Source organism: Cynocephalus volans, chromosome 14 (assembly GCF_027409185.1).
Source record: "Cynocephalus volans isolate mCynVol1 chromosome 14, mCynVol1.pri, whole genome shotgun sequence".
NCBI lineage: Eukaryota > Metazoa > Chordata > Mammalia > Dermoptera > Cynocephalidae > Cynocephalus > Cynocephalus volans.
The window spans coordinates 92513052-92539127 of NC_084473.1; the positions used below are offsets into that span (position 1 = coordinate 92513052).

General features: G+C 43.0%; 1 protein-coding gene across 1 annotated transcript in view; it reads right to left on the reverse strand.

The window, feature by feature from the left end:
* Positions 1-5509: 5509 nt before the first annotated feature.
* Positions 5510-26076, reverse strand: part of IL1RL2 (interleukin 1 receptor like 2) — a 58401-nt gene continuing 37834 nt past the window's right edge. Inside the window, 8 exon segments of the mRNA XM_063077828.1 lie at positions 5510-5910; positions 7155-7240; positions 7344-7454; positions 7456-7507; positions 13910-14053; positions 19273-19409; positions 20163-20253; positions 20256-20291. Coding sequence (XP_062933898.1) covers positions 5510-5910; positions 7155-7240; positions 7344-7454; positions 7456-7507; positions 13910-14053; positions 19273-19409; positions 20163-20253; positions 20256-20291 — 1058 coding nt within the window.

Consider the following 26076-nt stretch of genomic DNA (forward strand, 5'->3'; position numbering starts at 1 on the left):
TAAATACATTAGATATGTATTGCAAGATCCAATCTATGTGAATATACACCAAAAGGATAATGTTTTTAATAATTTTTTAATAGTTTCCTGTTTTTATGGATTTTCCCAATAAGCAAATAATTGGGGGTGCTGGGGACTCATTCTTATTTTGAAAACAAAACAAAATACCTCCTTCCCTGGCTTTATCCTGCTCTTCAGAATACCCACTATTCCTTTTTTCACAGGCAAACTTGTTCAAATGTCTGAGGGTTGGGGTTTTTTTTTTTTTTTTCTTTTAATCTTAACTAGTTTATTTTCAACCTTTTTCTGGAGAAAACTTCAAACATTTGCAAAAGTAGAAAAAATAGGACTATAAATGCCCATGAGCCTTATTCATGGCCAGTCTTGTTTCACCAGCTCCCCTGCCTTCCACCTCTCCCTGCACAGGACCGTTTTGAAGAAAACCTCAGACATCCATCCACAAATGTTTCAGTATATCACCTCTAAAACATAAATATGCTTTTGGAAATATAACAATGCTATCATTATCATACCTAGAAATTTAACAGTAATGCTACAATATCATGAAATATCCAGTCAGTGATAAATTTCCCTAGGGCCATGTCTTACAAATGCCTTACCCCTGGGTGGGTTACCTAATCTCTTACGTACTTAATGTCTTCATTTTTAAAATGGAGAGAGCTTGTTGGTTAACCAACTCAGTTGGGTAGAGCACCACCTTGTTTGACCAAGGTCAAGGTTCAGAACCCCATACTGGCCAACCACCAAAAAACCAAACATGTAAAATGGAGAAAACATAGGATAATCAAGAGTATTAATTAATATATTTAAAGAGCTTGGCATAGAGCCTGGCATGTTGTAAATGCACTTAACCAGCAGAATCGGATCATTTGTGACGTTACACACTTTTTCATTCATTAGGCATTTGCATAAAGTAGCCTTTAATTTGTCAAAGGCCTGTTCATATTCTTTGACCCTTTTTCTAGTGGGTAATAAAGACAGCAGCCTTTGTCTTTCATGTTGATTCTCTGCATTTTCCCAGTTCGTTCTATGCTTTTTCATTTTACTTATGATTATATTAAAATGTGTCATTCCTCCCTTCTCTTTGTTCTGATCCAATATAATACACATCTATGTTTTCTACATTTCTGTGGTTTCATTTTTAAAATTTAGTTCATATAAACTTTGAGTTACTCTTTACATGAGCCCTATCTCTATTCTTTCACTAAAAAAGCAAAAATATAATCATTCCCTAAATTCATGAGCTTATTATATATTTTATAGGATCAGGTTTGTTTGTTTTTGAGGTAGAACCATTTGATAAATTAACTTGGTTACATAAAGTAGCCTAGGACTTACCATATTCACAGTAGTGACAATAACTGGTTTTTGTGTAGGGCTCAAACTACTTTTCACACATGCATTTAATCCTTACAAAAATGTTGTCAAGGAAGTATTATCCCACTTGGCTTCTGGACATGAAACATTGTGGCCCACAGAGATCAGACACCTTGAACCCAGGTTCTCTGACTGCAAAGCCTCCCCTGACTCTGCCATGCTTCCCTTTCCTCACCTGCAAAGTGGAAATTCTCAGAGCACCTGCCTCACGGAGCTGATAACGCATTCATGTGCACAAAGCATGGAGAAGAATATCAAATGCTGTAAGTGCCACTAAATGTTGTCTGTCACCCTCATTACCATTAATGCAGTAAGAAGTGCAAAATAATTATAGTAAAAATAGTGGTATAGGAAATGCAATAATAATTATCATTACAATATGTTCATTGAGGTATTGCTAGGTGCCAATAAGCATTTTGTGTGCAAGTTATCCTCCAGTGTAGGTACTTTTATTATCCTCTTTTTATGGGTGAAGAAACTGAGGCACAGCATTTGTGACTTGCCTGCGGGGTTGAGAAGCGAACCGGTTAGCTAGCGTACTCTATGAGCAAGTGGTGGAGTTGTGATTGGAGTCCAGGCAGTCTGACTCCTGGGCCACCTTTCTGGGGTCACTATGACTAGAGTGCGCTCGTGTGTGTACGTAGTGAGTAGGGCCTGCTGGTCCCATGCGTGACTGTTGGACAGACTGCTGCAGTCTCGGAAGCCCAAGAGTTAGGATCACAGTGACAGAAACTGGCACTGTCTCAGCCTCCTCCACAAGCTAAGAAGAAGAAAGATACTCTTGGCCTGAAGTTGGAGACCCCGAGAAGCTGGTGAGTGTCCCCTGGCATGCCTGCCCACCTGCCATATATCGGGCTGCCTGGCTCTGTGAGTGCGGGACGGGCAGCATTTCCTCAGTTGCCACTTGGGGGCACCACGGCGCCGCGGGAGGCTGGAGTCGCTGCTTTTTGCCAAGCTAAGATGGGAACTGCAGTTTCTGTGGTGTCTCAAGGGAGGAAATGCTTTTCTCTTTCTCCAGGCTCTTCTCCCACAAGGCTGCTTTCTTCTTCTCTTGATGTCATCCTTTTACACAGGCAGGAAGCTGTGTTCATGTAAATCTTTGCTGTTGGGAAGGTTTATACTACCCTGTGGTCAATTAAAACACAAACAGAGCTAATTGACCTGGAAGTTAGATAACTAAAAGAACAGCCTAATAAGTTCTTGATAAGCCTTGTTGATTAGAGAAAGGAAAATAACGGGACTGACTGAGTGACCAGGCTTCCTGGGAAGCCTGGTTTTCCAAACTGCATTGAAACACATAAGTTGGTCATTAAAACAAGTTGTTGTGCTGTGACTGGCATTTGAAAAGTTGAACTTTTTCATTCTGTGGATGTGCGCATGTATACTGAGTTGCAAAGTAAAATCTATTTCTTCCTGTACCTTGCAGTCAAAGAATTATGAAAGCCATTGGTAGCGGGTGTCAGCATTTCAGCTAACACCTGGGAGTCCAACTTCTCCACTCCTGCCTCTGTCCATGCGTGGTGTGGTCTGGTACATGAGAGAGAACGAAAACCTGAACACACTGGGCGATGTGTTGAAAAGTCATCTACCCTCTGCCAAGCCTCCCCACTTAGACATGTTTCTGTTTTCCAGAAAGATGCTCACTAGAGTGGTGGTGGTGGCTGGGGGTGGGAAGTAAATCTTGACAACAACAAAGAGAAGAGAGAATTAGGGGGACAGAAGGGGGTTGGAAAGGCTGTGGGGACTACAACACTCACCAGGTCGTGAAGCTCTGGTCTCCAGGTCTTGCAGGTAAGGAACAACAATAAATCCAGCAAAATGGTACATGTCAGTGACTCAGACAGAGAAAAATACATCCAATGAGTTAGTAAAAAAGCTATGACACTTTACCCCCACGTTTTTCTATAACTACAGCCACAATTTGGGTTTTGCCCAAATTTTCAGTTGACAACCCTGCCAGAAAAGTATAATTAAGTTGAAAAATATCTGAATGACAAGCTGATCATTTGAATGTAGTAGAAGTAGGTTTTTATTTTCGGGATTGAGAAAAATGTTTGTGATTTTCACATGGGTGCTAACAAGTAATTTTGTGGTTTATGTTTCTCAGCTGAGAAGAAAATTTATGTCATGGACTTGTGATATTTACAAGAGTTACAGTTTCATTTTTCATTGTAGAAAGACAGGGGAAAGGGCATGAGCCATCAGGCACAGGCTTCCACATGAGGCTCAGCCCACCAGGACCACGGTGATGCCCCCGGCTCTCACCCACAGGCCCCACAGCAATGTCTCAGCTGTCACCCACTGTGACCCATGAGCATAGCCCACAGTTGTCACCCATCTCAGCCCACAGTGATACCCCCTACCAGCTCTTCTCTAAACTGAGCTCAACTGGGTGTCCAGAATTCCAATTGCAGCCTCACAGTACCCTGGAAATAGACGGTGTGTGTGGAAGAGGAGACACAGAGCAAAACAAGGCATTTTCAACCAAATGTTTCAGTGCAGCAGGTCTTAACCATGCATGAAAGGACAATTCTTTCTGGAGCCCAGTTCTGGGCCTGAAATCAGAAAAGATGCACTGTCTCCCTTACTGCAGGTTCTGATTCTCTTTTGTTATTGTTTCTAGGTGGCTAGGCCAGGGCATGAAAGGTGATCAGCAACTGCCTCCTTTCATAGAGAGCCTCCAAGGACAGGTGGATTTGGAGGACAGCAGCCAGGACTCTGAAGTCCTCCCCAAGTGGAGAGTCTCTCTCCTCGGACAGCCTGAGCCTGGTGCGTCCTTGTGTTAAGGCAGCGGCAGCATTCCTCAGCTGCTCCCTGGGTACAGGAGCGGAGGGGACGTTGCACAGAGTTCTCATCCCTCAAGGGCCCCAGAGTAATTCCACTTGAGATGTGAGGCCTCTGGCAATTCAGACCCGATGTTCCACAGCTCTGAGAGCCAGGGTCAGCCCCAGGAGCTCATTCCAGGCGTGGTAGATTTGTCACCTGTAGGACAGGCTCTGTTCTAAGAAGGAAACCAGGGAGGAATTTTCTACTTTCTTCATTTTCCAGACAGCCGTGGATTAATCAACCATCAAACCAACGAAACCAACCCAAGCAAACATGTGCTGAAAGAAAGTTTATAAATACACAGCGGAATCAAGAGCTGAGGAAAGGTTGACTGGGACACAGCAGGAAGCTGTTGGAGTTGCTGAGGGGTCCCCACAGGAGCAAGAGGCACCCAAGCCATGGCCCCCCACTCCCCAATCCTCACGTTGGTCGGACTACGTTGGCCTCACTACATCACGGGGTCTGACAAGCACTTTCTTGTGTATCTTCATCTCAGTTGGTCTTCTGGAAAAAGACCGTATCCTCCAGACCCTTTATTTGATGTGACTCAGTCTCCCCTCAGGCTTTTCCCATGGACAGACTCAGAGTGGTTGAGGGTAGTGACCAAGGGAAGCAGGACTTGTGACTAACTCAGTCACTGTAGGAAGGTGAACTGGAAAGTCACCAATGGTCCCAGCACCTGTCTTTCCCCTTTTCTGTCACCCCCACCTCCAGGTCAGCCCCCACCCCATCAAGTTTCCCATCAGCTCTGGGTCCACCTCCAAGGACTGGAACCAAGACCCCAGGACATGAGGCTCAGCTAGTGAAACAGGAGATAATTAATGGCAGCCTTCAGTTTTCACATAAACTGCCTCTTTGTCCATTCGCCATTGAACACCTAAACCTTCTTTCTTAGGCAAATTTGGCCAGGGATGGACAAAGTATGGTGACCCTTCCCGGTCCTCCCACAGCCACAGACCACCCTGCTGTTGTCCCAATTGCCCAAGCCCCACGGGTGCCACACCATGGGCCACATTTTCTGACATGTAAACCGTCCTCCGTAGAACCCTGTGTCCCACTCCCAAGGGGCCCAAATGCTCTCTCTACCCCAAGCTCAGCGAGTGTTCATGAGTGTTCGGGAGCCAGTAGGTTAGTGAGGGCCTTCTAGAGAGGCATTCTTCCCTGAAGAAGTAGCTCTGGTCAAACGAATGCAAGCTCTCTCATAAGTGCATAACTGCAAGTTTCAGGGGTGCACAGCCCGCAGGCGCCACTGCATGTTGCAGAGCCGTCAGTGGGTGACGCGCCCCTAGCCAGCCTCCCGCCTGCCTGCTGTGCAGTTGGAGGGTGCGCGCTTCTGCAGCTGGACTGCAGAGGGTGGATACCTTTGGGGTGGCATGTGGTATCTCACTTTTTTCCAAAACCTGGTCTTTATGCACTGTGACTGCTCTGTGAAGTCCCCACTCCGCTGGATGGCCCCGTGCTTCTGTCTGATGTACTGGATTGACTCTGGCATGGTCATATAGTCTTCAGTTTTCCCCAGTTCAATCAGAATGGCTTTCATCCCGTCCTGGATGAGGGCATTGTAGACTGCGATTTGTTCTTCTGGCATGTTCTTCAATAGGCCAAAGCTCACCCCCCATGCGGGGTCTATGATGACCATCAGCCTCCTGCACAGCTTAGTGTTTTCATCGATGACATTGGCCACAGCTAGAAAGAAAGAAAACAGATTCAGAAGATCTCATGAGTAACACAGCCCGGGTCACAATGCTACTGAGAATATTAGAAATGGCACTGAGAAGAAAAAATAGACTTTAAGATGAACAGGACTTAGGGATGGATTAACAAAAGTGTGGGGGGGTTTTGTTTTCGTTTTTGTTTGTTTAATTAATCACCTCCTCTGTGAAGCCTTTCTGCTTTTCCCTAAAGAATCAGTTCTTTATGGTCATGAGTCACTTTTTTTTTTTGTAGTTTATTGGTATGTCACCTTCCCCAGCAAACAAGTATCTTATCGTGCCTAACTTTGTATTTCCAGACTAGCTGTACGTCTGGTATATGGTAGATGATCAACATGTTTTTTTTTTTTAAAGTAGGTTTTAAAAGGCTAGAGAAAATGTAATTAGCTCAGATATTGTGTTAATCTTGTATTTGTGTTTTCCTCTTGTTCTTTATAGCTATTTAAATGACCAGGATCTATGCAACTGACTTGGAAACCTACTGATTGCTTGGGAAGGGAGGGGAGGGTTCTTTAAACACCCATCGCTGCAAACACTCTTTGGCCTGCAATTGCCTCCTGTAGAATATAAGAATAGACTGCAACCTCTAAGGACAGAGTCTTCTTGATTGGCTTATTTTTGTATCCCTAGTGCCTAGAATAGTAGCCAGCACATAGAGTACTCAATAAATATTTGCTGAAGAAGTGAGTGAGTAACATTTCCTAGTGACTAAAAAAGGATGTTTATTTCAGATTTCAGCCATTTTACTGTACTTTTCCGTTTTACGGGGAGAGAACAGAGGACAGGAGGGAACTTCTGGGTTGGGCGTCCAATGTGTGCTAAGCTCCATACTTTCCCTTCTCAGATTTTCTCATCCAGGTCGCTCAGCTGAGTCGGGGAAGTTTTCTTATTCCCATTTTACAGATGAGACAACTGAGGTTCAGAGATGTCCATTGAATTGCCCAAAGCTATGCTCCTGTTAAATGGGAGAAGTAAATTTAAAAATCTCTCATTTTATTTAGGTGGGGAAGGAGCGAGGGGGGTTGAGGTTTATAAAATCACCTTTAAACATGACCTGATTTAAATATTCAAACTGATAGAGAACACTCTGCAGTTAGTCTCAGTGACATGAGGGCAAATGACCACTAGTCTCTTTTTGGTCTTTTGGCCAAGACCACATCACGGGCCATTGTTCATGTGCATGGATTAAGTACATCCTTACTCTAAAGTGAGACTCACACGACTGCCCCCGCGAATGCCAGTCACGGTGGTGCAGGAATGAGCTGCGTGGAGAAGGGAGCCTGCAGGCTCTGGTCACAGCCTGCCTGAGGTTCCACGGGGAAGGCGAGCAGAGTTGCCGCTCTTTGTAGAGTGAAGGAAGAGAGAGGTTCTTTTTTATTATTATTATTTTTATACCTCACTTAGTACACAACTTGTCCGGGGAACTCATCCCTGCCAAATATGAATAACTTATATCTGCACTGCTGCTCCAGCACCTCGGGCAGGATCTTCAACACCAGCGTGTCCACATCGTGACTCGCTTTCACTTTGAGGCTTTGGGTAAAAGATGTATGCATCATACAGCTTCCCGTCTGAAAAGGAAGTGGGGCAAGCTCAAGGAATCATTCCCACCAAATTCTCTCACGTGAGCAAGGGGAGAACCCGAGGTGCTGCCATGATGTGCTTTTGGCTTGGGTTCAGTGACTTCAGAGTGCCCTGCTGGCTGGTGCCAGGCACTGCCACGCTATGACATCTCACTCTCACAAATCATCCTGCAAGGTTTCATCCCCACTACACAAGAATGGAGGTGAGACTGGGAAGGTTGCACCATTTCCACCATTCCTAATTCCATCCCAAGTCTTGATTCTAAGCCCACTGCTCCTGTGATGTGGCTGGTAATGAGAATTAAGAGCAGCAGACTCCACCCATGTTACCCTTGGTGGGGCCTGTGCACAGAGTTCTTCCCTAACTGCACCAGGCAAAACAGGCCTAATCCCTCCTAATTTAGACCCACTAGTGAATTCCATCACTGCAATTGTGCAGAATTGTGTAATACAGAGAACGAGCATCTGAGCAGACCCTAGGGATCTGCCATGCCATTCTGAGAAGTCAAGCATGACAGCACGTCACCACCGTCACAATGAGCAGTATTGAGCAACCACTAAAAACAGTCTCTGTGCTCACCAGTGCAAGGATGCACAAGACCCGGGATCTAACTGGGCAGACCTTTCACATGCACAGAGCAAAAACAGCATAAGGCACCACAAGACTGCAACGGCTAAGTGAACAGCAGAGACAGGAAGAAAGGAAACTCCCTACTGTCTGGAGTTCCTAAAAAACTTCAAAATGGTGTGCAAGAGCTCCTGGATTTTAAAGGGTGAGGAGGGTTTAGAAGGAAGTGTGGGTCTGAGAGTGAAGGGTGAGCAGGCACGAAGAGGGCCTTCCCAGGAGTTCTGTGAATGACACACTTCAGCAGGGCAAGAGGGCTTGCATGGGAGGACAGGGACTGTGGGCGTCGCATTGGAAAATGTGATTTCAAGGTCCGGGCCACTTGGAAAGTCACAGCCAACCTAATGGGGAACCCAAGAGGGGAGCTTTCTTTTCTATCCCTTTTCATGGGAGTTTGTTTGATGAACGGGCTTGGAGATGGGGTGCTTTGAAGATTAACAAGAGAAGGCAAAATCTTGCTTTTCTCTAGTTGTCTAAGTGACAATAGTTAACACGTATACTGAACTTTACAGTTTACATGTTACCTTTTCTCATTCCATCAGTTCTCACACCAACCTCTGCCAACCTTCAGGTTTCTGCTCTTGGCCATCCTGTGAAGAATGATAATGCACAAGCATACGCACATACGTGCACACCTGTGCACACACGTGTACACATGCGGTCGTGTGCACACGTGTCCCCGTGTGCACAGTCCTACACACGCAGTCATGCATATGCATGCACGTGTACATGTGATTGCACACACACATGCACACATATACACTCTTTCTCTGCCTTCCCACCCTCTGTGATGAAAGGAAGCCATGTGAGAGTGGGGACTTGGGCTCCCTGCTCTGTTCTCAGCACCTAGAGCAGGAGCTGGTGCAGAAGAGGTCTCAATCAGCACTTGCCAAATGTCTGCATAAAGCTTGATTTTACAGAGGCCCAAAGAGGTTATAACAATGTTGGGGACAGGTCAATTTCAGCTTTAAAAGTGGAATCATAGGGCAGGTATAAAAGGAATGATTAACTCTGTGTCTAGAGTTGGCAAAAACCCAACACAACTAAAAATCCTTGTGGAATCTTGTAGGTCACTGGTCTGGACCACCACTCAAACAAGTGGATATTTTTCTGTATTAAATTTAAAGTCATACATTTGACTTTCCAAAGCCAGAGGATTGTAGAATAGAAAAAATTTTTAAAAAGAAACATTTCATAGAGTTCTTATGTTTCTGAACTTTTAGGGAATCAAATTTTTCTGTTTAAACATTTGGTCGTATTTCTCCCTTTGCTTCTGATAAGGGTTTGGTCGTGCTGGTGCTCCGTTCACCACAGAGAGAAGCCTCCCCAGCAAAGCGGTATTTCCTGGCCTCGTAACTACAGTGAACATCCAGGTTCATTGCCACTTCTGTCTCAAGCCCTGCCACTGGTAACTCTTTTCTCTCAATCTGTATCTTTTTTTTTCCCCACTGCCTCTGATTATGAAACAAACACACCACTTTTACTAGGTTATTCTCTCTTTTGCTAGTGTCCCATGTTCCCTGTCTGTAAGCAGGGTGTCTAGGACACAGGCACTTTTGGACATCCAAACTCAGGAGAAGGGATCTGGGTAGCGAGAATGTCTCACACCTTTCAAAAACTCAAAATATAAAAATATCCCCAATTTTGGGGTCATCTTTTCCCCCCCTTTCTTTCTGACTAAGCATTTGAATAGAGATACGACTTGCTGACTTGTCCTCAAAATGCAGAGTTTTCCCTCACCTTCACATGACCGGGGTGTCATTTCCTGAAATACAGCAAAAGAGCAGTGGGAGCTTTTGCCTTTCGCAGGCAACAGCAGCCGGCACTTCCCGGCTTTGCCTGTCATGATCACTTGTGAGGAGCACGGCTGCATCCTCGGAGTGTGATAAGCAACCCGAGGCCAGCAAGGCTGCAGGAGCTCTCTGAAGTCTCCCAGCTGGTAAATGCACAGCCTTGATCTCAGCCCAGGGCCAGGGTCCCTCTGGTGTGGCTAAAATAGGAATTAGGAGCAGGAACGTCTCAGAGCTTGTCCCTCATGGGTCCTGTGCAACTGCGTCAGACTGTATTTTCCAAAAACAGCTCCAGCAATGTTTCTAGTCCCACACATTCTTTCAGAACTTTACCACACCCCCACAAAGAGGCAGGATCTGTTTCTTCTCCTTAAAATTGGGTAGGCCTCTGCAGCTGCCCCGACAAATAGAATGTGGAGGAGTTGACCTAGAAATTAAGATGTTAGGTTATAAAAAATCCATGGCTTTTGCCTGGCTCTCTTGCTCTTGAGACACATGTTCTTGGAAGCCAGCCACTGTGCTGCAAGGAAGCCTGAAGCAGGCCACACAGAGAGGTCGCGTCAGGAGGCCCCTGTGGAGAGGGGCTGAGGCCACCAAAGACAGCCAAAATCAACTGCCGCTCCTCCAGCTGAGACCCCAGACATCCCGGAGCTGAGACAGGCCGTCCCCGCTGTGCCTGTCCACACTCCTGGCCCACACACCCCATTAGCAGTGCTTGTTTTGTGCCACCGAGTTTTGAGGTAATTTGCTTCCCAGCTGTAGTAACTAGAACAGTAACTGAGGAGATAACAATGAACAGCAACAAGTAACAACGTGCTGGACACCTCCCACTGTCTTTCACCAAGAAGATTCCAGAAGTGCAGACCTACTAGCGAGCGTTCTGAGGAAACTGGGCCCTGCGGCAGACGCTTGCACAGCACGTCTCTGTAACGCTGAGGTGACAGTTACCCAGGTCCTGGCCAAGTCCCTTTATTTTCTGAGCATACCACCAACCCTCCTCCAGTGTCTAAGCATGTGCATTTGCCTTTACTGGCTGTTGGCTTAAGATACAAAGGCTCATTTGAATAAGTCAGTATTTATGAAGGACTACCTAAAGATCATTCAATTCCCTGCTTTCTCTTGATATGATATTGTTAAATTTTAGACCTGACCAAACCAGACTGGTGGGAAAATCAAACAGATTCAATCTGGCCTTCCTGTAAATGTTTTTACTGAATTGCATAAGGTTTGGCTTTTAGCCTCAACATGCATTAGAGACAGTAGAAGAAAAGCCACATTAAACATGTTATTACATTTGCCACGGGAATGTTAAGGCAGACAGGGTTTCTTACATCATCCTGTTTTAAAATAACTCCCTACAAAAAATCTCCCTTGAAACTAGCCCCGGAAAATCCATGTTCTTTCATGAGCAACTGGAAAGTTTCTGTGAACAGCACACGATGGATCTTGTAATCGCCTTTCTTTTAGCTTTGAAAGCAAATTCACCTCTAAACCCATCCAAGATTTGTCGTTAACTCCCCCTGATTTATTTCACCATTTTACCTTTTTTCCCCTTTGTTCACTGTACCTATTTTGTTTTTATTTTATTTTAACACTCACTTGTACATATTTGTGGGGTACAGTGTGTTGCTTCAACTGTGCTGTTTTTAATCTGTCTGTTCTACAGGTGCATTCTCCATAAGCCTATTTGGAATAAGGTGAGGCACATGCAGATCTCTCCAGTGCATTTTTAAGCTGAGCTTTCCGTTCTTGTGCACACCTGCACACCTGGCAGGACAATCATAAAAGTGCCTCGGATTTGAATGAGTATATACAGAATCTGCCGACTTCAGCCAGGCCTGTCAATGGCTCTGACTAAAACTGTGTCACACACACCTAACTATTTATTAGTGGTCTTATCAAGCTTAATCCAGCTGGTGGCATAAATGACTTATCACAAGAGGGACATAATGTCTCTCTCCCCCTCATTTGTATCTGCCGTCCATTACTCGGTGTGCTCCCAGATAACTCAGGAAACATCCTCGAGGGAAACAAAGCTGTAAACAGGATCTGAGACTTATCTGGGAGTCTCATCACCAGCTCATTGTCAAAGCCAACACTCAGCGGGAAGGGATGTGATTACAGGGTAGTTCTCATGGAGTGAACTGTAGAGAATTAAATCACAAAGTGCACACATTTCTGAGTTTAAACAAACAAGGAGGACCACTGGCTGCATGTCAGCTCCGATCTCCAAATGCTCAGCCCTGGGTTCAGAATTCGAGCTGCAGCCTAGTCTCAGCAGAGAGTGAGGCTCCCTGAGCAGCTCACGTGCCTAGCTCCTCCCGCTCAGGGTGAGTCACTATTTTTTCTCTTCCTGCTGTGCCGACCACGCACTCTGCACATCACGGCTGCAGTCACACTCCTGGGAGGGGTGTGAGTCACTGAGGGAGACACACCGTGGGGCCAGAACACCATGCAAAGTGACACAGTCCTCCAATAGTCGAAGAACAGAAAACAGCAGAACCATTCACATGTGTGTCAGGAAAAATAAGTGCGGGTGGACTGAATTGTCTTTTCAAATGGATGCAGGCAGGAGGACAGTCATGGGTGGGCTCAGACAGGGCAGCCGCTGCAGTGACCACAGCCAAAAATTGAAAGCCCTCATCCAGTCAGGCCATCTGCAGTGCTTGCAGGACTTCAGTTGTGCTGCATATGCAAGGCTTGATTGAATTTTGCCATCAAAATGGAGTTTGGTGCTCTCTACATGGCTCAAGGGTTGCTAATTTTGAATTCTGAAATTTAACTTAGAATCAAGTCTGAGTTAGGACATCCGTGTTTTATAAAACATGTGGACAACTTATGCTGTGTATTTAGTGTGCAAAGCAGGCCCTCAGTGTAAATGGTGCTCTTCTGTGTGTCAGTTACTCATAAAACTCGCCCAAACACCCAGTTCTGCCCTTTTCCTCCTCTTGTCACTGCATGTCTCTGGACTTGAAAGGTATAAATTTGTGCATCTCCATGCTTGTCAGCTGCACAGATTTCTTTTGACCTTATGTTAATATTTCCATCCAAATAGCACAAAGATTTACAACTACAATGGTGGAAAATGCCTGTCCCCCAGAGTGTCAGAGTCACAAAGAAGATTTCTGTGTCAAATAGCGCTGGCAGGACACAGACACCACAGACTAAAACCCCAGAGTAGAGTGGTGGGGGGGCAGCTTGCTTTGACCTCCAGGCAAGCAGCGGAGCCCCCATGCCCCGGCCCCTGCTGAGTGCTTTCCGGCACAGAGCTCAGCTCAGTCACTTGCCAGCTCTCGGCGAGGTGGGATTCGCTTGATTTCTTCTTCGGTTTTTCCTTTTTCTTTACTTCCTTCCTTCCCTTTTCTTTTGTTCCTTCCTCCCTCTGTCTCTCCTTTCATCCCTCCTTCCCTCCCTCCCTTCCTTCCTCCCTGCCTTTATTCCTGTCTTCTTTTCTATAGTTTAGAATTAGAAGAAAATTAAATATCTTTCTAAGTTCATACGGGGAGAAGCAGAAAACTCACACTCAGACTTAGGTTCATCTCTCTCTCTACCGAGGACAGGGCCTAGAGATCCGCACCCACAGGGTGCCACAGGGTGCATCACTCCCCATAACACAAAGCGCCGCTGTGCTGAGCACACATCATGATGCAGAGACCTGGCTCTATGAGGAATTTTCCTCTTTTGCAAACACTGACGGATGTGAGGGCCTTTCTAATACGGTTGCAGTGGGACCCTGAGGATGACCTGCTCCTGCTACTTGTCACTAGGACCTGGAAGCCTTATTTGATGGAAGGACACTGATGAGCACAGACAGATCTTTTCTCTGAAGCATAAGTAGTTCCAGGGCATTCCTTCCTCTAAATTTGCAACAGCATGAAAGGTAAGCTAGTAAAATACGACAAAGTGTGTTAAAGTGGTTATACGGGTGAGCAGGTAACAAATTTGAGGCGTTTTTTAGTGATTACACACACTTACCTTCTATGGTCCCAGTAGAACGGAAGGCACTGCGGTACCAAAGAACAATGTCGATCTTGAAAATGTTGTAGACGCACACAGCAGACACAGCCACAAGTGCCAAGGCACCAAGCCCTCCTACCAAGTAAGCTCGAAAATATGGAGCTACAAATGACAGCAAAATAATAAGAATACAGAGTCAAGTATATCCTCTACTAATACAGATCACATTCTAAATGCCAAATGGAAATATATAAACGTCAATAAGGGCACTGCTTAAATGTTTCTTTAAAGTTAAGTAATAGGCTTGGGCGTAGAGTAATCTGATCTGGACTGTGAATTTTAGGAAAGAGATGGGTTCTTGGGAACCCAGGAGAGGAAAATTCCTCAGCGCGCTGGATACTGATAGCTGGTCCCAGCTGCATGAGGACCGCTTTGCAAACCCACATATCTGGGTTCTGCTACCTGCAAGCCTTATGTGACAACACTAGACTCTCCAGGGGCCCAGCCCAAATAAGTTTACTGGGAGGTTCCCCAGGTGGTTCTGTTGCATGTTGGCGATTGCAACACTGTTACTGTTCCGACTGGTTCCCGGCCACTCAACACTGAGCAGCAAGGCTCCCATCACAAATAAAGGGCCATCAGCTGTCTTTCCTGGAAGCCACTGCTGCTGGCTCCACAAGACTGGCCGAGAGCCAGAGCGTCGCCCAACCCTCCCCGTGACAGAGGAGCCTGAGAGACATGGCCTCGGGCAGGGCGTGTGCACCCCTCTGTGCCCGAGGATCGTGGTGCCGGGCGATGATGAGCACAGCACGAGTGGCGGGCAGAGCCCAAGGAGCAGAACCAGTTCCTCTGGCACTGCAAGTCTGCAAAACACGCTTCTACCTGTCCAAGAAGAGGAACCGCCCAACCGCCTGCGTGCCACAGCCCAGACCCTGCCCCGATGCAGGAGCCTCCAGGGTGGAGAGAGCTGGAAAAGAGGAAGGAGGAGGGAGGAAGAGAGAAACCCCCATCCTCGGAACCCACCTCGCACACCGCTTCCTCCATCAGCCCTTCCTGGGCCTCCCTCCTCACCAGAGGTGGGCGAGGAGGGGAAGGACAGGGGTCCTTTCTTCTCACCCCCAGAACACTTTTATTTTTAAAATGCTCATTAAGAGCTTATCACAACAGGCCCTAAGCCATACCATGCTGTAGGCATCTCAAGGCCCAACACTTCCTATTTGTTATTGTGTGTCTCTAAATACTTCACACAATAAAGCCAACAACTGAAACCACATTCGGTACCCCCCCAAACTAAGTCCTGCTGCAGCCAGGTGAACTGCTCTCTACGTGGGTGCCTGATCGAATCCTGACCACTTTTTAGAACTTCTGGCTCCCAACCATGAGAGACCCCCCACCCCCTTGCTCTTTCCCAGCTTGTGATTCCTTCTTGGAGCAAAAATGCCACTTCTTCCTTTGGGAGGATCCAGGTCAGGCAAGTTTTAGTGTATATTTTAGAGATCTTGGTAGTGAAAACTGTCATGATAGGAAGATCATGCCCACAACATTTATGGGATTCTAAAAGCCCCTGGCAATAGACAGGAGAGATGGTCTGAAATTTCTGGGTTGATCATTCCTTGCATTCAGGAGTGTTGATACCTTCTGCTCTGTAAATGAGTTTAAAGATGATTAAATCAAATCAGGACATTGATGAATAAATTCAAAGGGAATAGGGGCTTTGAAATAGAAATAAATAGAAAATTCACTGTTGACATATATACCAGATGCCCTGGCATATATATAAAGGAGGTATTTGCCAGCTGAGTCCATATGGCTACCCCCAGCCTCCAACTGAGACAGTAGGTGAGAACAAGTAATCAAAGGAAATTCACAGAGGGGTACATCTGATCTAAACAACTTTCTAGTGATCCATTTCAGACAAACCAAATAAAATTCAAATCTGGATGTGTCTTCAACAAAAACAAGGAGGTCAAACGGAGAAGCTGGAACCATAACTCTGCCCCCAAGAAAACCAACAAGAGGCTTGAGTTTAGAGGATGATGTTCCTGAGAACTCAGGGCAAATAAAACAAAGCTCACAGGACCAAACACACTGCATGTGAGATTGGAAGTGAGTGTCGGTAGGAACAGAGATGAATTTAGTAAGCACAGCTTCTTAATCAGCCTAAAACAAAGCGAACAAAGGACCCCTCCCTCCTTGCACATGATTGACAGGTATTAGCTGGTGACAGCATAGTGCCTCGGAGCCAGGACGTGGTCTCAGAATCCTTCTGAACACAGATACCAGTAAGTCTGTACTGGCATGGAAATCTGCATTGGCCAACTTCAGTCTAGGTTAACAAACCAAGAGCTCCAACTTCTAGGTTGAGGCAGATTTCAGTTGTAACCACTTCAGGTCTTGTGGAATCTCCAAGGCTTTACACAATCAGCTTCCCCTCCTTTCCCTGGGGTGGACCCAGAATCACTCCCTCCGGGCTGAGCCAGGTTGCATTTCAGATGGAAGCTACTGCGGAGCGAGAGGGGAGGAGAGGCCAGCCGATCCTGCCCTGCTCCCTGGGTGAAAAATGATCCTGTCCTCACCGGCCTACCACACACTGCTGCAAAGGCCTCAAAGTCCCTTCCTTCATCAAAACACGGGGCCCACAGAGACCTGCCTTTGTCTCTGCTCCGATCCTCTGGTCTGCAGGGAAAATGAGAGAGAGAACTAAGAAATGAGTGGGATCAGGTAGACCAGGGAGACCCGGAAAGCCAAGCCAGGGCTTCCAGTTCATCCCAGGGATAAGCATGTGTCACTAATGTCCAGGCAGGGGTGGCAGGGTGATAGCCACCCGGGGAGAAGATGACTCTACAATGGTCACCAGAATATATTGGACTAGAAAAAATCCTCAAGGCAAAGAAACCACTAAAAAAATTGATATAATCCTCCAAATGGCACCTAATAATGTTAAGAACCAGGATAATACTAATAAAAATAAGCACTTTTTAAAGAATTCACGAAATGTCAGGCTGTGTGCTTGGTTTATAAAAGTATCTCATCAGAGTCTCTCACACACTGCTAGCCCTAGCAGTAAATATTGGTAAATCACACTGGAGAACAGTATGGCATTATTTAGAAAAGCTAATGACAGGCTCTCATCTGGAAATTCTACTCCGAATGATGTATCACAGAGGGACGCACATACTTGGATACCAGGACACACATACAGAAATTTTCATAGCAGCATTATTTGTTAAAAGTCCCAAACTGGGAACAATGCCAATAACCATATATTTATAGTAGAATGGATACATCGCGACCTAGTCATTCAACAGAACAGGACTCAGCAATGAAGATGAATGGACTATAGTTACCTGCAGCATCATCGATGCGCCAACATACCCCACACACCTGAGCAAAGAAGCAGACATAAAAGGAAACCTCCTGTATAAGCTCTTAACGCTCAAAAACAGGCCAAACTAAACTATTCTTAGGGATATCAGTGCAGATGGAAAAGCAAAGAAATGACTTTTTATTAGTTGTTATGTGATCCATATATTCTGTGTGTCCTTTACTATATGTATGTTATATTCCACAATTTAAAAAAAAGAAAAGAAAATCCCAGTTGTTTCTCAGAACAATGCTTGAAGTAAGGTAGTGTTATGATCCTCATTTACAGATGAGGAAACGCAGGCACAGACAGGCTGCGTAACAGTTCTGAGTTCACACGGCTCACACATGGCAAAGCCAGGATCTGATCCTAAAAACCTGGACCCTAAAGGCGTGGGTTGGAACCACTCTGCCACCTCGCTTGCTAGGGGGAGCAGGCGGGGACGGCTGCAGCAGTCAGGCCCTGCGTAGGAAGGCTGTTCAGACCTCGGCAACTGCAACTGGGTGGAGGCACGAGGGAAGCAGAAGAGGGCATCAGAGCGACCCCAGATTCTGAGCCTGGATAATGTGGAAGATATGGGGGTACCAGGAACAAACATGAAAAAAAACAGGAAGAGAACCCAGAGGTTTGAGAGGATAATATGCTTCCAATCTTTAGCCCAATGTGCCCGCAGTCCAGTACACAGCTGCGAATGCAGGCTGCCACGTGGGAAGAGAGAAGAGAGCTGGAGATCTGGAATTTGCACCTGCACAGGGTTGACAGTGATACCATAAAAGGAAGGGAGATTAATGGGGATGAGGATGCAGAAAGAAAACAGCACCGATGCTGGGACTTCAAGAATCACTGTGAGGTGCCATAGAGAAAGATGGGATGCACGCAATTGACTGGGGGAAAGTGATGGAAAGTGACTCTCCATGACAAGGAGAAGCCAGGGAGAAGAGCAAAAGTGGACAGTGGTGGCAGATGAGCCCAAGGCTCCTTCCACATGACGCAACCCAAGAGGATTCCCCACGGGTCCGGGGTGAGGAGAGGAGGGGCTGTGCTCACTCACAGTCCGGGCAGCTGGAGACAGAGTGACCTTGGCCCCCAGATCACAGAAGCAAGGTGAGAACGTGCACACCTGGAAATGCTGGATGCCATGGACATCTCCTTAATAGCCCCTGTTCTAAGGGAGGTGACGGACACTTATGTGGTTATGAGCTGAGCATGAGCAAAAACACATGTGCTGGCTCCTGTGGCAACCACTATATTTTGTATTAAGTTCTAGAAAAACATTTCTGATGGGACTTTAGCTAGATGCATGTGAACGTGGGTTTAACTGATCTTTAAGGGACACTAGCAAATACAGGCCCTCTCTCGCACATAATTAGCCACACACACAAAAATGATATTAATAGAATCAAGAAAAAAAACTGTCTTGGTCAACCACATGGCATTTTACAAGGTAGTTCATACACTTCCCCTGGAATGTTATGAATTTAAAGTTGTTCTGAAGATTCTGATTTTACCCTTAACTGTCTATTCTCCAGCTTTATTACCTCTAATGGATAAGCTCTGAACAGTGTTAGGAGTGTAGTCTGTGTACACACAGTGAGTTTGAAGCTCTCTTGCTCAAATGTTGGAATTCAGCCTCATAGATAATTTTACAAAGTTACATGGTAAAAGTCTACATAAGCATTTATTTGTACATCCAACTATCTATAATAAATCATCTAAAAGGTGAAAATCACAAGCAAATGGTTGTAAAAGTTGAGCAATCAGGCTTAATAGCTTCTTAGAATTTTGATGTTTAAAATTTCCATGTACATTTATATGGCATTTTCTAAGTATACTGCAATAAAATCATAGCCTTACTCTGAGAACATTATCAGACACCACATCAGCTTTTCCCCAGATTTCATATTTAGTGTCTCTATTCAATACCACCCTGCTGCCTCACAAGGAGCGTTTAATACCATTTCTTTCCTGTGTTTCCTGGCCATCGTTTTGAACACACTGTATCCCACTGGAACCTCACCTGGGAGTTCTAACATGATGTATGCTGCAGACACTCCAGCACGGCACGTGAAAGGAAGGCCGTAATCCTCCATTCTTACTTCTAAGAAGGTTATGTTTACTGTGCATGAAGTGTGTTCCTGAAAAGCAGCACAGCTTCTATAAAAGAAAAAAGCTGATCATTAACCCATGAGTATTCACCCACATAAAATATTTACCCAACACATTTCATAATCCTTTTTCTGGAGATCGAATTTTTTCCTAGAATACACTTTGGACCATCATTTTATGCTGCAAATATTTCACTGAGTGGCCCTTTGATGTGTGTAGATTGTGAGGTTGCAAATTTGCACTTTCTTCCAGACAGTGACAAGGAAGGGGGGCTCTGTTACTACAGACGCCCTCCACGGCCCTGAGAGACTTCCCTGTCCAATCTCCACATACAGTAACTCTTCTACACTGGAAGGGCCAGCACAAGTTCTTCAGCCTTCTGACTTTGTTAACCTTCTTTCTAGACCACTAATGATTATGCACTATCTCCCCCAGAAGTCCCAGGTGGGTGATTGTTTTGCTGTCTAAGCCTTGAAGGCCCAGGCTCATGATATGACTGGATGTCTATGGGACTAGTTTTCAGCAATAGCTGAAAAAAATGGATCTTACTGCTCTGAGGCATACTTTGTGTTTTGTTCCCTAACTAGGTTTTAGGAAGACTGATAACACGAACATGTCACACTGCTTTCAACCAGACGCCTGGCCATGCACAGGCCTGAGAAGTTCTTTGAAAGATGAAGCCAGTGGGAGGGATAAGGAGGCAGTGAGAAGTGTCTAAAAAAGGCAGTAGTAACACCAAATTATTTTAGATGGAGAAATTCTTGCTAGTTTTTAGAGAATCCAGAAAAGCAAAACACCTACTCCAATCCCTCTCTGATTCGTTTGGATTCATTGTAGTAAGTATCTGCCAAAGTGTCATTGACTGTCCAGCACTGTCGATTTGTGTTGTCCCTGTGTCCGTTATGTTGCAGTCCATGACAAGGGTGGAGCCTGTAAAACCCAAATTCATAAATATTAAATGAAAGTTCTACAAATTTTCAAATTTGTTATCACTTTGCTTTTGAGGCTTGATTATCTTTTGATTACCAGCAATACCCCCCTGGGTCAATGTTAATCTCTTTTCTTCTCTCCCTGGACAGAGATCATGAGGGACAAGTGGCCTTCCGGGGAATCTGCTGTAAAGGGATTCGCATATGCCGACAAATATCACCAGCTTCTGATGAGTGTTTTCCTCAACATCTGGCAACAAATACTACTTCTACTCCTAGCAACATTGGCAAAGAACTTGACAGTTTACAAAGTATTTTCTGTACATTTTCTCCTTCAGTTTTCACATCTTCAATACAATCCTACAATGCAGGAAAAGGGGAGGAGTATTACCCTCATGTTACAGATGAGAAAATTGAAGTTCAGATACATTGAGGGACTTGCCCAAGATCACGCATTAATTAGAGGAAGAAGTGAGATGTGGACTCTAGGTTCCTAATCCCAAGCGCAGTGGTATTTCTACTTCATCAGGTATGACCCTTCCACCCTTATCCTGCCTCCACACATATTCACAAATTATATTTAATAAATCTAGATTTTCACAATTTTTCCCCATGAGCCTAGTAAATCCTAAGTTTCAAGGAGTGTTATTTATTCAAGGTGATTTTTTAAAAACTTCTTGTGAAATATAAGAGGTATAGTGAAAAGTATAGAATATAAGTGTAAAGTTAATGGATTATTATAAAGCAAACATCTACACCACCTTGGCTCCATCAAGACGATGGACATTGCCAGAACCCAGGAGCCTCTGCACACTCCTTTCCTACTTCCACTGCTCAGCAGTTCGTGAGAGTCATCCACGCTGCTGCACGTACTTACACTTCATTCAGATAATGGAACGTACTGCTGTTTATCTCTTCTGCTGCTATATACACACTTGAATTGTTTCTGGTATTTGCCTAGAATGCATAAGGCTCCTGTGAATGCTCTCATGCACTCTGCACATGTGCACACATTTAATGTATACATACCTGTATACTTGATGGGTAGACAAACCTATCCACCAGTAACACTGGTAGATGACAGATTATGCATATTTTCAACTTCAAACTGGTTCCTAAAGAGGTTGTACCAATTTACACTTCCACTGGCCATGTACAAGTGCTCCTGTTACTTTACACACTCAACAGTACTTGGTACTGCCAGTCTGTTTTGTTTTACCCACCCTGATGTGTACGGTGGTATCACACTATAAATTTAATTTTCATTTCCTCAGATTGCACCTGGGCAAGCACCTTTTCATATTTTTCCTGGCCATGGGGACAGCCTTTGTTGTAAACTGTCTGTCCAAGTCATCTGTCTGTCCTTCTAGTAGGTTGTCTTTTCCTTATTACTTTGAAGGAGTTTTTCATAGATTCTGGATATGATACCTTTGTTTGCTTTTTTCACATATTTTCTTCCATTCTATGGCTTGTCTTTTCATTCCTTTAATGTTGTCTTTTAATAAACAGAAATTCTTATTTTGAATAAGACCTACTTAGCAAGTTTTTCCCTCTCCAGTAGTGCTTTGTATGTCTGGATTTATATATATATCTTTTCTTACCTTAAAATTGTGGAAGTGTTTTTCTAGAAATGTACTGTTTTGACTTTCCTATTTAGGTCTGCAATCCACTGGAAGTTACAGTTGTCCCTCAATATTCATCTTCCACAGATACCAAAATCCATGGATGCTCAGGTCTCTGATATAAAATGGTGTAGTGTTTGTATATAACCTACGCACATCCTCCCGTATACTTGAAATCATCTCTGGATTACTTGGAATAACTGACACAGTGTAAATGTGATGTAAATACTTGTCATCCTGTATTGTTTAGGGTATAATGAGAAGGAAAAAAGTATGTACATTTTCAGTGCAGTCACAACCATCCATTTATTTTTCAAACATTTTTGATCTGTAGTTGGTTGAATCTGCAGATGTGAGACCCGCATACACCAAGGGCCGACTGTATTTTTACAAACGGTGTGAAAAAGGGGTCAGGTTTCATTTCACTCAAGATTACATCCAATTGTCCAGGACCCTTTATTGAAAAGATCACACTTCCCCTACTTCTCTGTTCTGTCTTGGCCAAAATCAAGTCTGTATGTGGGTCCAGGTCTAGACCTGCAGTTCTGTTTCGTTATCTATCCTTGAACCAGCAGTAGACTATTTAAATTATGGTAACTTTGGGCCGACCCCGTGGCTCCCTCAGGAGAGTGTGGTGCTGGGAGCACAGCGGTGCTCTCGCCGCGGGTTCGGATCCTATATAGGGATGGCCGGTGCGCTCACTGGCTGAGCGTGGTGCGGACGACACCAAGCCCGGGGTTGCGATCCCCTTACCAGTCACAGAAAAGAAATAAAAATAAAAATAAATTATCATAACTTTCTGATGGATCTTTAAATCTGGTAGTACAAGTCCTTCCATCTAATTCTTCCTCATTAAAAGCATCGTGACTATATTCAGTCTTTGCATTTGCTTATCAGTGTTATGATCAGCTTATCAAATCTGCAGTAACTACAATCTGTTGAGGTCCCCACTATCGTCGTCTTCAACACAAAGGGAAAATGTTCAACAGTTCAGTACCAGACGTGATGTTTCTGTAGGTGTAAAAAAAAAAAGACATTTAAAAAATCAGATTACAGATTCCTAGTCTTAGAAGAGTTTAAGAATTTCTTCCATTACTAGTTTTATGAGTTTATTTTTTGAAAAATAATACATTCCTGAATCAATTTTTCTAAATAACTTTTCAGTGTCTGTTGAGAGGTAGATGTATTATTTTTCTCCTTTAGTTTGTTGATGTGGAATAAAAGAATGAACTTTCTAACATGAAACAGCTTCACGTTCCTGGAATTAATCCGATTAAGTCACAATGTATTATCCTTTATGTATGTTGTTGAAATCAATTTGCTAATAATTAGCTTAGAATTTCTTCGGTAATGGGCCACAATAATCAACCACATTGTATATCGACAAAATAAAATTAAGGAAAAAAAAAAAAAGAATTTCTCATCTGTTTATGAGATTGGCCTGAAATTTTCTTTGTGATAATGTCCTTGTTGGGCATCGATGTCAAGGTTTTTCTGACCTAATAAAATGAGTTAAAAACCCTTTCCCCTTTTGCTACTCTTGGAAATAATTTGTTTAAAATTGATATTTGTTCACTACATATTTTGTAGAAATTACCAGTAAAGTCAATTGGATCTGGGATTTTGTTTGGGAGAAGATTTTAAATTTATTTAATAGCTGTATGACTATGCGGAATTTTATATCTTCCTGTGTTAGAGTCTATATGCTGATTTTTAGAAATCTGTTCATTTCTTCTAAATTTTCAAATTGTTGAGAACTAAGTTTTCCAGAATGTTCTTTTATGAGCTTTTTTCAAATAAAATTATTTCTTTTTTTTCATAATCTTTTTAATGCCTGCATGCTCTGCATTGATGGCTCCTTCTAACTTCAGTATGTGCCTTCTCTCTCAATCAGTCATGCAAAGATTTTTAAATATTGTTCCATTTTTCAAATAACCAACTTCTGGCTTCATGAATCATGTGATTGTATGTTCATTTTCTATTTCATTATTTTCTGTTATTACTTTTTTTAAAACCTTATTTCTTCTGTTTTCTTTGGATTTATTTTGTTTCTCATTTTTTATCTTCTAGAAGTAAGCTCTTAGTTCACAGATATTCAACCACTTTTCTTTTCTAATTTAGGCTATAAACTTTGCTCTAAGCAAATCTTTGCCTATCCCATCGATTTTGATGTAATCCTTTCATTAATATTCACTTTCAAAATGCTTTCTAATTTTATTGTGATTTCTATTTTAATCTATGGGCTACTGAGTTTTTTATTTAGTTGGTTTTTAAACCTATGTGGTTATTCAAGTTATCTTTTTAATATTTAACTGTATTTTGGTCTGAGAATATATATTCTATATGATTTCAATCTGTTGGATTTTGTCGAGACTAGCTTCATATGCGTATGGTCAATTTTATTAAGCATTTCATTTGTGGTTGAAGAGACTGTACAATCTGTAGTAGTTGGGCATTAGGCTCTATATATGAACATCAGGTTATTTATTAGGCATATTTTGTTAGTCATGACAGGGCATTTTGTTTGCTTGTTCTATAAGTTACTGTGAAAACTATGTCAACAAATTTCATTATTACTGTGGATTTATCAATTTCTCCCTGTAATTCTAAATTCTCTCTGTATATGTGTTTTAAGGCCATGTTATGTATCTACAAGTTCAAAATTGAACTTTTCATCGTAATGAAATATCTCTGTTTAATGATGCTTTTGCTTTAAAATGCACATTAATATTAGTATAATTATACTGACATTATTTTGGTTATTGTTTATTCTGTATTATTTCCTACCCTATCATCTTCAAGCATCTTGTAAATAGTACAGAGATTTTTTTTTTAAATTTAGTATGACAATCTTTTTATTTGGATCATTTAGTCCATTTTGTTACTAGTGATATATGTATGTTTAAATCAACTCATGTATTTTTGATGTGTTGCATTGGTCCTATATTTATCTTTTCCTTCATGCCTTTTTTGTTTGTTTTTTGGATTCCTTCTCACCTAGTTTTTGATTTTTTTATTCCTTTAACTCTGTATTTTTAAAATTACTATTCTTTTATGGTTACCCTAAGCATTATAAATATATATCCTTGGACTTCTCAAAGTCTGATATTATTGATATTTTTACCCTTTTCTCAGATAATGCACAGTCCTTAGAACTCAATTACATTTACCCTTTTCCCAGCCAATGGTCAAATGCTGTTGTGTACCTTAATTTCATATATATTTTAAATCCATAAACAATCATTATTATTGCTTCATGTAGTCAAGATTCATTTAGTTTTACTCACATATTTACAGCAATATTTGCTTTTCCCTTCCTTCCTGCATAGATGATTAATCATCTGGAAGCATCTCCCTTCTGCCTGAAGAATATTCTAGTATTTTCTTTAGTGTATGACTATAATTGGCAAATATTGTCATTTTCACTGGTTATAAAATTAGGAGGGCTTTTCCTCTCAATATGTAGCCTTTATTGTTTCTGTTAAAAATTCAACCAGCAATTTTATTTTTGCACACAGAAGGCATTTTTCTTTTTTTCTCTACTTTTAAGATTATTTTCAGTTTTGGTTTTTTACAGTTTCACTGTGGTGTATCTAGGTATAGTTTTATATTTATTTATCCTGCTTGGGTTTCTTTGGCTTTCAGAGTGTTTGGATTAACGTCTTCTGTCAGTTTGGAACATTCTCAGCGTTATCTCAAATAATCTTTCCTCTACCCCCATTTACTCTTGTCTCTTATATGTGATTATACACGTTAGGTCTCTGTATCCTCTTTCTTTTAATCTCATCTCTATATTTCCTATTCTTTGTATCTCTGTGCTTAATCCCAGGTATTATCTCCTATATTTTACTTCATTAATTCTCTTTTCAAATATGTCATATGCTACTAAAACCTCATTGAGTTTTTGGTTTTGGTTATTGTATTTATTAGTTCTGGACATTTTATTTGTTCCTTTTCAAATCTGGTATGCTGCTATTTATAGTTTCCAGTTCTTTTTTGAAAATATCAATCAGGTCTTTTCCTTCCTTGAACACAGTAGGCACAATTTCTTTGAAAATACGTTATCTGATATTTCTATATCTGGAGTCCTGTGGACCCGTTTCTGCTGTATATGGTTTACCATCTAGAATTTACTGAGTCAAAAGTCTGACATATTTTTTAAGG